General features: G+C 39.5%; 3 protein-coding genes across 3 annotated transcripts; 2 read left to right on the top strand and 1 right to left on the bottom strand.

The window, feature by feature from the left end:
- Positions 1-308: 308 nt before the first annotated feature.
- Positions 309-5,015, bottom strand: tmbim4 (transmembrane BAX inhibitor motif containing 4). The gene is given in 8 exon segments (XM_018697082.2): positions 309-1,278; positions 2,503-2,548; positions 2,820-2,863; positions 2,865-2,938; positions 3,025-3,058; positions 3,314-3,419; positions 3,819-3,927; positions 4,769-5,015. Coding segments are annotated over 8 exon segments (819 nt in total). The 5' UTR covers positions 4,968-5,015; the 3' UTR covers positions 309-1,071.
- A 2,187-nt stretch (positions 5,016-7,202) lies between these two features.
- On the top strand, positions 7,203-9,918 carry LOC108897454 (beta-2-microglobulin). The gene is made up of 4 exons (XM_018697080.2): positions 7,203-7,371; positions 8,330-8,602; positions 8,944-8,980; positions 9,081-9,918. Exons 1-3 carry the CDS (start codon positions 7,308-7,310, stop codon positions 8,955-8,957), a joined length of 351 nt encoding a protein of 116 aa, XP_018552596.1. The 5' UTR covers positions 7,203-7,307; the 3' UTR covers positions 8,958-8,980; positions 9,081-9,918.
- A 757-nt stretch (positions 9,919-10,675) lies between these two features.
- On the top strand, positions 10,676-12,778 carry LOC108897453 (beta-2-microglobulin). Its single transcript, XM_018697079.2, has 4 exons — positions 10,676-10,895; positions 11,318-11,590; positions 11,935-11,972; positions 12,079-12,778. Exons 1-3 carry the CDS (start codon positions 10,826-10,828, stop codon positions 11,946-11,948), a joined length of 357 nt encoding a protein of 118 aa, XP_018552595.1. The 5' UTR covers positions 10,676-10,825; the 3' UTR covers positions 11,949-11,972; positions 12,079-12,778.
- The last annotated feature ends 1,338 nt before the right edge of the window (positions 12,779-14,116 follow it).

The raw sequence follows: 14,116 nt of genomic DNA, 5'->3' as shown, positions 1-14,116 counted from the left end.
GGGATTAATATTAAAATTAATATTAATTATAAATATTATCCAGTTACAAAAGTTTTCATCCCCTTTGAAGTCAGTATTGAACAGTTTTTACCTCGTTGGTATATCCTCTGCATATTTTTTAGAGAATCAGATATCTGTGAAAAGCTCAGCTTCTTCTAATAAATCATTTGTTTTCGCTGTTAGTCCAGTTAGTAGTAACTGTTCATAGTTTGAAAATGGAAAACAATGCATGTAGTCTTTTTAATTAAATCATGCATTAAGAGCAGTAGAAGCAAATGCTCTCAAAACATTTACCCATACCCTGGTACTTAGAATCACGTAGCATTTATTAAATACCTTTACATTCAATGTACTTAACATTATTCACAGAGTTTAGCTCCTGATCCCAAAAAACTTCACGGTTACATTTCCACCATAAATTATCTACAATCACAGATATTAATAAACCCAGGCATGCGCTTCAGTAAAGTGAATGTACAATGTATAATCACCTTGCTATTGCACAACATTTTTAAATGTGAGACATGAGAGGGGTGCAGCAGTCTGCAGAAGGGCAGCACACTGGTGGAATATAAACTTCTCTTTTTTGACAAGATTGAAAACATTAAGCAAAAGTTCAGTTCACTAACAATAAATTAGTAGAATCATAGATCAGAAACACTCTGAAAGAGTGAAAAAATACTTTGAAAAAGGGAAAAGGGACAGCAAACAACAAGTTGAGCTCTGGGGGGTGCTAGTATATCAAATCAGGCAGTGTATGTATTAGTCACTGAACTGTCTCATAACATTACTATCATCATAACATATACTGATTTCACTAATATAGATCTCTTCAACTCAATACGAAAGTACAATCAGTAACAAGTAGTAGAAGTAGTTTGGTGAAATAAAAAGAAGCGTGTGATGCAGCTATTTGGAAGGAGTTCACTCTAAAATCTCATTCAGGACTTCAGGACAGTAAAACTCACATGAACACTGGGTAATCACATCACAGGTATATCTGTGAGGCTGTTAGGATTGACAGTAAGCTGTTGGAGCTCAGAGAAGCAGGTTCAAGTGGTGCTGCAGCTTTCAGTGCTTCTTCATAGAGTCAAGGACACGCAGGATGTGCAGGAAGAGGTTCACGATGTCCAGGTAGAGGTTGATGGAGGCCAAGATATGCTCCTCGGGGGAGAGCTGCTTCATCAGCAGGTGGGTGTCGTAGATGATGAAGCCGCAGAAGACCAGAGCCCCGGCTCCAGCCAGGACCAGCTCGGTACTCTCGCTGTTGAAGAAGAACTGCAGAGAGAACAGAGTCAGCATGAAGGGTTTCTCTTTACAGCTCTACTGGTGTGTGCGATGTGAGCGATGTGTGGTGGGAACTCTCTGCAACATGGCTGGCTATTCAGAAAGTTGCATTATCAGTGCATCAGTGCTACTTCATTAGGTGCTGCATGTGTGTTTTTGCTATCTCTACATAGCCAATGTCAACATTAACTGCTGTTTACTTACCAGTCTAGATGAGAGCTTGCAATCTCAACATCAAACTTTACTCACAAAGAGCTTGTTCCCTCGGCCCGGAGAGCATATTCAAACCTCCTGTCTAGTAAATACAATGACGGCTAACGCTCTTGGTAGGTAAACAGCTGTTAATGCTAACACTGGCTATTTAGTGATAGCAAAAACATTCACATAGCACTTAATGTCATTTATTGACAGAGGCATCTTCATTATTTATATTGTATCATTAATGAAACAGAGTAAGTGAAAACTGCAAATGCTGGGGCACTGACAAGATTGTACAGAGTATGACCTTGTTGTTAACGTAGCATTAGCTTAAGTGTGAGTGGAAGTTGTCCTTGGCTTTGGAAATAAGTGGAGCGTACCACCAGAATTGCAACATAGATGAAGAAAGTGAGCATGTATACACACACACATCCAGCAAAGTGTATTTACCAGAAGTGTGTGACAGCAGTAAAAAGCAACACAATTTGGATGCCCAGTCACGTGTTGTTGTTTCATTTTGTTTAACAGTGACAATTTGGTTTAATAATAATCCTAAACAAAAGCAGTAACATTATTAATGATTACACTGATCTGATTATACATATTTAATCATTTGGTCTAAAACGTTATTCAAATCTATTTATAATATGACTTATTGTTACAGTGACAGGTGTTAAATAAAGCTTATTTGATTTTCTTGTTAAATACATTGACAGTGTGTGACAACGTGAACCAGCTCTGTAACACCCGATACTGATATGTGACCGATATGTGTGTGTGGTGTGCATGTTTTTGTGCGTAAGGCTCCTTTCTGTCTCCACACTGTCATGAAAAGGCATCAAACAAATCAGAATCAACACAAACTGGCGTGTTTCAACTTGACCAGATGCCTTCACCTCATTTTACATTTACATTCTAGCTCTTGAGGAGCTGTCGTCTGCCTGAACACAAACGTTTTCTCTCTTTTTATTTCTTTAATATGAATTGCACACATCAGTGTCGGGCACTTCTACTCACCCTCATGAAGCTTGCAATGATGAGGATCCACAGGCAGGTGAACAGACTGTAAGGTCAGAGCAGAGCGATACTGTAAGAGTCTAATAATAGACTTCCTCTAGAGGAGGGATACAGCTGCCTTTATAAAACCCCTGCACAACCATGGCACTGTTATTACCTGGCACGAACATGGTGATCCGATCACAAGTGGACAGCTCTACATATGTCAGTCCACACCTGGCACTGGAATGTGCCTCCACATGTGTCTCGAGTGACCGCTAAACATTTACATCCTTTCAAAGGCCAAATACGTTGAGCATTGTCTTTAAGAAACCCACCCTACTCCCAGCTTGCTGAAGTCTCTCTTGGACTGGAAGGTGTAGGACTGTCAGTCCAGCGAACACAGCACAGGTCAGGAATAAGGCTTGCAGCACAGTGGAGTATTCATAGAAGGTCACTGAGGAGAGAGAAACTGCAGTTAGCACCAGTCGGCCAACACACTCGCAGAATGGAAACTGACAGACTCCTTAAAAAATTACTTACAAGCTGTGGCCACAGAAACAGCCTCGAGTAGAGTCTGCACACAACACACAATTATTAAGTTATTGTTAAATAACCAGCTACTGTAAAGGTCAATGAGCAGCTAATCCGTCATTACAAAATGAAACAGATAAATATGGGGAAAAAGGAAGGTATAAATATACACTGCAATACACTACAATGCTGGACAGCGCAAAATGTATTGTTCTACAACTCTAGCTTAACAGATGTTGCATTCACCAGCCGGCTAAAGCTAACTGTTACATGCAGACTGGAAATCAAAAATGCTTACAAATACAAGCAGCAGGTAGAGGTTGAGTGGATGTTGGTGCCTGTACACGGCCAGGGCCAGCAGAAGAACCAGAGAGCCCAGAGCCGAAACCAAAACCACAGCAGGACTAAGGAAGAAACCACACCACAGTCAACACAACCTTCCTGGATATTAACCATATGTTTGACATCACTAGCAGCAAGTGAGGTAATAGGATTTTTGTGATTTGGGTGAAATGACCCTTTAAGATGTACAGGTTTGCATTTGGAATTTGCTGTACATTACTGGCTGTTCTGTAACTAGTGTGGATTGCTGTCAGCTCTCATGGTCACCACCACATAGTCTTATAATAGGATTGTACCTTGTTATAAGACCATTCATTCTTTTTAGGGTCTGTTATGGATTCAGAGGACAACGTTTCATAAAATAAAAGTCTAAGTTCTGAGCCCTTAAAGTGAACTGGGCCGTGAAACTGTCACGTACCATCTTGACATTAAGTCTGTCACGTTAAACAAACCATCCTCACCTGGCATGGACAAAATCCTTGATGGTTTGGGAGAACATGAAGAGAGCAGAGGTGGCTGTGGTCAGAATGATCTGCAGGCTCAGGAGGCTGTACACCTTCCTCAGGAAGTCTGATCAACAAAGACAGCAGTGGAGTTTCAACGTTACAGCAGCTCAACCCTCAGCTGGGTGCTGATACAATCAACTGGTTCAGTCATCAATACACTGATCAGTCACAACATTTAAACCACTTTAAACCACAGGTGAAGTGAATAACACTGATCATCTCAGTACAATGTCCTCCTGGGGAATCTTAGGTCCTGACATTGATCTGGACTTTATTTTGACACTAACCACCCAGCTAAACATGGCAACAGCACTTCCCAAGAGCAGAGGCCTCCCCCAGCAGGACAGTGATCCCACCTCATCACAAAACCTGCTCAGATTGGGATCTGGGGGGTCTGGAAGCCAGGTCAACAGCTCAGGCTCTGTCGGGTTCCATTTCTGAGCAGTGTTTGTGGTGTGGGAGCACTGTCCTGCTGGACGAGGCCCCTGACATTGAGGAGAGTCGTCGCCATGAGGGGGTGCTTGGTCTACAACAACGTTTAGATGGGTGGTAACGAGTCTAACAAGTAACATCCAGGTGAGGCATTAGCATAGTACAGGTGCTACTTTAAGCTAACAGCGCCTCTCAAAGTAACCTTGGTTTAGTTACGTTAACTAACCAAAAACGGTAAACAATGTTAGCAATGTTGACAGTGGTATGACTATTGATGTTATGTTTTGACCGGTGCCATCTAGCTAATGTTTGGTCTGGCTTTTTGAAAAACCGAGGTAAAACCGATGGTCTGTAATAACTACAGTACAGTGGCAGTAATGTACATTTCTACAGTAGTTAACGGTAGCGTTAACTAGCGACAGCTGACGTGGCAAGGTACTGGAAATACTAAAATCCCAAAATGTTGTACTTACCCATCCGTATTTGGATACTGGCTGTGGCAACATTTGTGCCATAGTTGAAGTCGTCCTCAATAGAAGACCTGGGGTATTTTTCAGTACTCATTGGTGTCACTGAAGCGTTTACCGTGCTACGATGTGAAAAAGTAGTTTCGGTGGATTCATGAAAATACGGAAGGACTGGTGTTATCAGGCTACGTCTGGACTGCGCCATGATGTATTACGGCCTGCGCTCGTTTTCAACGCCAGGGCGCACTGGAGAGCCGAGTAAAAAAAAACCAAACTCCACCCCGCTGTGCTTGGAAGTCCAGTGTTATCCTGTGGTGCGGTTAGCCTACATTGAATCTCCCACTGGACAGCGAATATTATGACTGTGTCATGATATTGGAGCTTACACAAACGTTAACCGAACTTACAACTTTCTGTCCCAATTATCGATCACTGATATTGGGAGCAAGGTATGTATAGTCGAGCTCTGCACTCTGATATCAGAGGCGAAAAGCTGAAGAAAATAAACAAATAGTTTTGGAGAGATACAATGGAGAAATGACACCGAAATAATATAGTGGGATAAATAAATATATATAAATACATTTTTAGATGAATAAATTAATCAATAAAATAGAAAATTTAATGGGAAAGTAAATAAATAGGGGAATTAAATAATAGTAAATAAGATTAATGATGCAACAGAGTTGCTACTTTGATGAACTTGCTCACAGTGTTTTAGAAAAGAAAAATAAATAAAATAAACTGTTGCAGATTTTTGTACTGTAAAAACAAACTAACAAGAAACAAGGCTCAGCAGGAGTGTCAGAAAGATGACTCAGCGACACATGATGACAATAGGAGACAACCATTACGAACCAAGCAAAATACAACAGAGGAGAAAATGGTACTTGCTATACCAATAGAGCTTGTTTCTAGAAATTTATTGTTAAAAAAATAAGAAGCAAGATAGATAAATGCAGAGCAAATAAAGCTAAATTCCAGTTTCTGTTTTGCTTTTGCTTTAATGCTCATCCACTCTTTATGAGCCCTCTCTCTCTCTCTCTCTCTCTCTCTCTCTCTCTCTCTGTGTGTGTGTGTGTGTGTCAGTTTGCACCAAAACATACATTATTTCCAAGTGTACAAACCTGATTGGGTGTTAATTTCCCCCATCAAACTAGCAGTGGTCCCCAGCAGATCATTGTCAAATGGAGATCCCGCCATAAATCAGTCAGGGTACAGTGAGCAGGGTGTTAGTGCTACATGTAGGACACAGAAAATAAGATTTAGTCTTTGATCACTATTAGGTTGCTGTTATCAAAGTTTGTTTTGTTTAGTGACAATATATGATTATATGGTTATTATTTCATTTTTATACAAATAAAATGGAGTGAAAGACATTATGTTTGTGTCTAGCAGCTGTGGCAGCTGTTTAAAGCCCAGTGGAAGTCAAACAGTAAAAACAAATAAACCTTGCCATATTACTGAAGAATATCAGAAACCACATCTATAGTTAAACATCATTTATGATGGGTACACGTAAACAACATCACAGATTAATTAGGATCAGCATACAGAATACAAAGCAGGCACATCCATACTGAGCTTCTAATAATCTGTTAGAAACCCCCGGTAACCCCCGGCCTAAGAGCTGATGTAAGAGTCAAATGTAAAAGAGAAACTTTATAAAACATGTCTGTCTTGTTTTGGATCATGTTTAAATCTGTGGAATTCCCCCTCAACAATGTGGATTTAGTTTCGATTTGCAGCATTTTATGACAACACCCTCCACTGGCTGAAAGGCTGTCAACACTGACTGATTGTCAACACTGAACAAAATGCAAGCAATGATACATATACAAAATAAATGTAGGAAATATATATATATATAAGAAGATGGCACATCTCAAAACATGCCCCACTGTTGGTGCCAAGAACACCACAACTTGACGTTAGAGCAAATGTAAACACATGAGGAACACTAGAGGCAAGTTTAGCTCATGATGACTAATGGCCCTTTTAGAAACAACGCGCCCGATTCACAGAAAACCCGGGACACCTGAAGAGATTAGGGTAAATGGAGAATGGAAGAAAGGAACAGAAGAAGAAAGGAACAGAAGTAAAGTGTTTCTTCTTCCCCAGAGGGTGGGAAGAAGAAACACAATTAAAAAAAAAGAAAAAGCAGACACTGAGATAATCCTCTAAACTGTAACTGATATGTATCCTTCCTGTGCTGGGGGTATGGGTGTCATGCTGACTTTGTCTTGGCATTATTAGAAACAAAGAAGAGAGAGAAAATGCCATTTTCTACTGTTTGGTGATTGTGGGTCATTTGGGAGTTTCCACAAGTGCTGCCTATCCATAATACACCAAACCTATTTGGTCAAATTTTACCTAGTAACAGTGTGATGGAAATTCATGATAGGCTTATGTGGTGTGTAGTGGGCTGTCTCAGAGCGCCTGACTATTGTGCTCTGCTCTATGCTTTCACTTTAGTTTAGCTCTTTCACCGAGGTGGATACACGCTTTCTACTTGAGCCACAGCCAAACGAAGTACTAATCAAACATGAAGCTTCTCATGTGTCTAGCAGCTTTTGCTGCTGTCTGCTTCATGGTGGACTCCAAAAACAGTGAGTATTATTTTCTGTTTTGAATCTACCTGCTGTTATTTAAACCCTGCCATTTTACTGAAGAATATCCAGAAATGCATCTGTAGTAAAACACTCTTTATGGTGGCTACAGACTAAAACTAAACTAAACTACACCACATATAAATTAGGATGTGTGTTTTTGATGTTTGACAGAATATAAGGCAGGCAATAAATCCTATACCTACATGTAAACAGGTTGTAATCTGTTAGAAACACCAGAGTTACTGTGAGAGTCGATATAAGATTCAAATGTAAAAGAGAAACATTATAAACCAAATGAAAAGATAAAACTGATTTATTTTAATTCTTTGGAATTCCCCTAAACAGTCTGGCCTTAGTTTCGATTTCTTGTAAGTCTACTGTGACAACACCCTCCACTGGCTTCAGTATGGTAACTACACACAGATACAGTGTGAGTAGAGGAGAGTGTTTTTAGGGCTTCTGCAGCTGCCCAAACTGGAGAGGGTGAAATCTCAGTGATAGAAATTCTTCCAATGAGCTCCCATGGCAAAAAGACACACATACAGTGTGTTTTGTTGGAGGAGTAAGACTGGAGCATTTCTACCTCTGCTCTATTGTTCGGTCGCTTTAAAGTTAAATTGATAAGATCCTCACCTTGGTTGTGATCAGTTTTATTTTTATTTTTCCCATTTTATTTTTGGGAGTTCACGTTCGTTGTATTTGTTCGTATGGGTGAGGACAAACAAGTGTGGAAAAAGCAGCTGCGCCACAAGAAACATCCTGAACAGCCTCCGTGCTCCGTCATGAACACCATACTTGGTGTTTAGAGAACATGGTTTCACGTGACTGTGAGGCCATAGTTAGCATAGCAGCACCTGTGGCAATTCAATGTCATTTTCCTCTTGTGTTTCAGTAGCAGCCACATCCTTAACTGTCTTAGAGCTGAGTCTTACTGTTTCTGTGTTGTTGCCTTTAGGTCCAGCCAAGGTTCAGGTGTACAGCCGGAACCCAGGAGAGTTCGGGAAGGCAAACACCCTGATCTGCCACGTGAGCGACTTCCACCCACCTGACATCAAAATCCAGCTCATGAAGGACGGAATGGAGATCCCCAACGCCGACCAGACTGACCTGGCCTTCAAACAGGGCTGGCTCTTCCATCTCACCAAGAACGTGGACTTCACACCCACAGGTGGAGAAAAGTACAGCTGCAGGGTCACCCACGGGGGTGTTCTTAAAGACTACGCCTGGGGTGAGTTGTGTGGAACGTTCTCATACAGGCAAAGAATGGACAAGAAACTAAAAAAACGTTATCATCTGTGATACAGCCAACGTAGGCTATGAAAAGGAAGAAATAAATGATCTCACATAATGATGATAAACCTCACCGCATTCAGAGAGTGTATGCATTTACCACGGCTGAAATGGTTTCTAAAAATAAAGAGAATTTCAGGTAGTAGCAGGTCATTAAAATCGTAATTAAATACAGAGTGAAACATAGGTGCACATGGAGTAAAGATTTACTGGTAATTGCGAATGTTATACACTTATAAGATGAATAAAAACATCTGTATATTTTTTCTTTTGTTACAGAGCCAAACATGTAACTGTCTGCAAAAGGCCCAGCTTGGTAAGTTCACCTCTTTATTTTACAGCTTTCAGTGAAGCCTGCAGATGTTGATTTGTTGTTGTCTGTTGTGTAACGCTGTGATGTCATTTTCTCTTTCCAGAGTGATTCCAGATGTTTTGGCCTCATCTACAGCAGCGGTTAATCTTCACATCTTCAATCAATAGGATCAGTTTCTCCCAACTTCTTTGCTTTTCTTCTCACAAAACCAAACAGCAACGTCATATCAAGGGGGCTGCAGATGTTCAGTTACTATTTTAATATGAGAGAATGTACAGGGTGCAGTGTATGTTTGAAGGCCTTTACACATCTGGGCTGTGGCGAATAAACAACACAAAAATGCAAAATACTGCTGAAATGACGTGTGTTAGAATGTTGGTGGGACAGTTTGAGTCCTGCTTGATATTTAAGAGCCACATCTGAGGAGGCTGAGGACAGACTACAGGAATCCCACTGACCCAGCCTCCAGCAGTCTTTGTGATAGGTTGATGCCTTTGTTTGTGGTGTCAAAGCTCAGAAAAATCTTTCTCTCCAAATTAAAATTATGTGGCTTTTTTGCTATGCTATATCTGCAATCTATGTGAAAAAAAAAGAAATTGACATGTGAGTTAATCACACAGAAAAAAAAAAAAAAATGCTCCCAGTGTGTGAAGACCTTTAGATTTCTTGCACTTATTATACAGCCTTTGATGCTGACAATTGTGTGTATATTAAGTTGATAACTTACTCTTGTTTATTCAGTCTGTAATATTTGTTTCTATATTTGTTTAATGAAACATTTTTTTCCTTGCTTAATTGGTCATTCAAATCAGATTTAGAATATAAGAATGGGGTGTTCTTTCTTTCTGGACCAGATGTAAGTGTGTTCTGTAATTTTTATTTGTCATTTAAGATATTTGTAAATTTCCCCATAATAAATAAATGTCCTCTTGACAATTTAATGATGTCTTCAATTTTTAAACACAAACCTCTACAATCAATACTTTTATTAGAGGGATATTGATCAATATGTGGTCTTGATGGCTTTATGAGGTATAGAATGGTAACGTATTCATTGCAGGAGAACAAAGAAGTAAATATTTCAGTTACCCAGACCAGGGCTGCAGCTAAGACAAATCTGACTTTCATTTTATTATGGTGGGCTTCACTCACCAGTCTAACGCTGACTCCAGTGTATAGGAGATATTCAGTTCTAATATCCCAGTGCATTCATTTCTATGTGCTAAACCTGATTAATAAAAGCTAAAGCTAAAATCAGCTGTCCCTCTAGACATCAAATAACAACAACAGAACTTCAGTATGTTTACATTTCTTTTGTGAGTGAACTTGCCTTTTCAATATTTATTAATAATTGGATGCTAATTTTTATAATTGCATCTATCTACCTATAGTATTTATTTATTACAATATATAAAGCATATCATCATCATACATCATTAGTATTTATGTGTGTGTGTGTGTGTGTGTTTGTGTGTGAGAGGATGAACAGACAACTTTTACAGCCCTCAAATAAACATGGAGTCAATTTGATCAAAGTGCGCAACAGCAGCAACATGTCGGACACATTTCTACCTAGCAACAGTTACTCTAGATTTTTTCCTACTGGTGGAACGAGTGGAGATACAACCTCTCGGGGTGTACTTCTTTATCCTACCAAGGTACGCCGATGCAAGTGGGCGGGGTTAGCAGTCGATCTCCGCATTAAACGCCGCTCGAACGTTCCGTCATGTAGACCAGGAAATACTCGCGAGTACAAAGCATTTTACTTTCGATTTTGACCGTAGAGCGTCGTTCATTTCTTATTTGAACAAGTTTATTATACATTTCCCAGCGTCTGAAGGTGAAATCATGAGGCTCCTCGTCTGCGCACTTCTCCTCGGTCTGCTCTGCCTCCTGGACCCTTCGACGGCCAAAGAATGTAAGTCATTTAAGTATAACGTACCAATATTTACAAATGGCGCAGTTTGAAGGAGTGATATGAAATGGCAGGTAGACCTTGACGTCTCGGTTCAACAACAATATATTGAGCAATAAGAATTGTCCCATGTTATATTTAATTAAAAGTAACGTAAAGTAAAAACTCAGTAACTGTGTAAATCTAAACTCTCAGAGTTGTCGAGGTTAAAGGTTAAGTTAATGTCTTCGAAGGCGCTGTGACGACTTTAATGTAAAACAACGTGGCGGTTTTAGACCACAGCACAAACATACATTTCATTCAAATCAGTCTGAGTGCCAGTATTATAGCATGTGTATGTGTTAAATCTACATTAGTTTAGCCAGAACTGTCATCATCATTAAGTCAGTTCTATGCGTGTGAAAGGTCTCTCTATCTCTTGGTAGCTCCGCCCAAGGTTCAGGTGTACAGCCGCGTACCAGGAGAGTACGGGAAAAACAACACCATCGTCTGTCATGTAAGTGGCTTCCATCCACCAGAAATCAGAATTGAACTGCTAAGGAATGGGGAGGAAATACCTAAAGCCACGCAGAGTGACCTGGCCTTCGAGGAGAACTGGCACTACCACCTGACCAGACACGCGTCCTTCACCCCAAAGGAGGGAGAGGTGTTCAGTTGCCGTGTGACTCACATGGGGAACAGGAGGCAATACCACTGGGGTATGTACCTCTTCCTGTTGGTCTCTGTCTATTGAAATGACCAACATTGAATACAGCTTTGCTAATTCAGGTTGTGCTAAAACACACACATACACACACACAGAACTAATGAATTAATTGAACACCACACAGAACAATATAAATAAATATCAAAATAAATACAAATTAAGAACATATATCAAATGATTAAATACATATATCCAATATTTTAAAAGCAGGTCATTTACACACACATGAACAAAGCAAATACTTTACATAACTTCTCTGGAGCACACCACAGTTACAGTGTCTAAACTGTTGTGAGAACAGAAAGAACTCAGCAGGTGTTTTCCTCCTCTCTACAGAACCAGATATGTAAGCTCAGTGCTCCACCTTGCTCCAGGTAAGTACCATATTCCTCGTCAGTGACATTTTTCAGTTCAGTAAACAAGTAGCCTGTGCAGTAGCTAACTGACTATGTGCTTTTATCTTTTGTTTGATAACCACAGATGAGCGTTATCTTAAGAAGATGAAGAAGATTGGAATGTTCTATACCTGTGGACTTCATTGTGAATATTTTATGCTGCTCCTCCAGTTCATACACATTTTATCTCCCTGTTTTCCCCTTGTCAGACACAGTGGCTCAAAGTTTGATCTTGGACAGGAAATGTCTCGTCAGTTGTGAACATGTGATGTGGGTGTGGCCTCACAAAAACAACATGGCACAAACTTTACTATTTACGGGGAGTGACTTGATTTGATTTCATTTTTAAAAGAAAAATATTGGTTCACAGAGCTTTATGATTAAATGTTTTTGATAATGATTGGAACTGTAATGTTCCTATGTGCGTTTGATGCTTCATCTATAAAGGCTAAGAGACTTTCATCTGGTCTGTTCTCATTAGTTAATTAATTTAGAACTAAAGTACATTGTTCTTTAACTATCTTTAACTATGCACATGCTTATTAAGAGAGGATAAAGCTTCTTATTTTTCAGTTGGGATTTATTATACAGAATGACTCTGAACCTGAGCACTTGCTTATATTGTGTTTATGCTGTGTTTCTGAGTTTATCAGCTAGAAACTGGTAGATCTCAGTTTGACATCAAATATTTGGCTTGTACCAACTGCAAATTTATTTTATACATTATGTTGATCAATTCAAGTGTTTGGTTTTTTTTCTTTAAATTAAAGAAATTTGGAAATAAATGTGAGAATGTGTCTGTCTGCTGCTATCAGAGGACCAAGTTCAACTTGATGAATCAGTCCTCTGAGTTTACATCATAAAACATCTCCCACATAAAAAAAAAACAGCATTAGAAGGGGCTGATAAAGTGGACTGATCTTACCTGCACAAGCTGAATGTGAAAAAGAACACAGAAGTTGGATTTTGTATCCCATCACTTACAACTGAAGCACACCAGGAACACATATAAAGTGTTAATTCAACACCAGGTTATGGTCAAACATGAACACATATGGTTAAGGTTGAAAATATTGATCTGGAGTGGAGCAATCAGACAATTGACTGGTTTACTCAATGAAAAAAAAAAGCACACCAGAAATTCATTTTTGGCAGTATCCTGTTTGGTAGATTCTTTATAGCAAAATACTTTTGAACCAGTACCATTATCTTGGTTGTTTAATGTGGAAAATAATTAGTAAAGTAACTATTAATAATAATTAATATGGATCATCTTATTGGCAACAAAAAATGATGTGTGGGTTGTGCTCATGCTAATGAAATTATATTTGTCCATTTTTATACCTTTTTACTTGAACTCTAACCTAGGGGCTAAAAATGGATGATTGTTTATCAAAGGAACATACCTGGTTAGTTTGACTTAAAATCTTAATTAGTTTTAAAGTTAATGAGAAACTTTTCAGGGTTTCCACTCTTCAAGTGGTTTGCTGACTCTTCCTCACAAACATGCTCTGTACATTAAAATTAAGTGCAATACAAGAACTGCAATTACAGTGCATTACATGTTGGTCAGGTGTTGGTCAGTGTTACTCTATGTTCTCCTCCTTTGTCACTCCATTTACTGATTTAGACGAATCTCTGAAGTTGCAAATATTAAGTTGCAACATTTTGATGGGTGGTGAAATAATGTTGATAATTATATCATCTTAGAGTGTGTTTGTGTCTTTACTTTTGGTTGCACATCATGTGTAGGTGCAACAGGTGGCACTCCTGAGCCTTGATCCTAAAGTCGGGGTGTATCCTTTTGGCGCTGCCTTCCAGCACAGAAAGTCTTGCAGCAGCAGCAGCAGCTGTTTGTGTATCGAGCTCTATTAGTTCCTTTAATGTCCTCAGCTTGTCTCTCTCCTGTCTGAGTCTCTGTCTCTTGTGCCTCTGGTTCATGTCTCTTTTGCAGAGCAGCAGCTCACTCTATTAAAGCTGCTCCTTTGCCTTAAAGCCAGCAGGTGAAATACTACATACAGATGACCCATGAGAGTGACGTCTTCTGCTTGACCTTTTTCTAGACCTAAGACACACTGTCTCCAGGCTTCATCATCATCATTTACATTTTCCATCACTGTCAT

The sequence above is a fragment of the Lates calcarifer genome, linkage group LG18, assembly GCF_001640805.2.
Source record: "Lates calcarifer isolate ASB-BC8 linkage group LG18, TLL_Latcal_v3, whole genome shotgun sequence".
Lineage (NCBI taxonomy): Eukaryota > Metazoa > Chordata > Actinopteri > Centropomidae > Lates > Lates calcarifer.
Note: the sequence above shows the minus strand (reverse complement) of the source record. Positions and strands in the feature narration are given on the sequence as shown.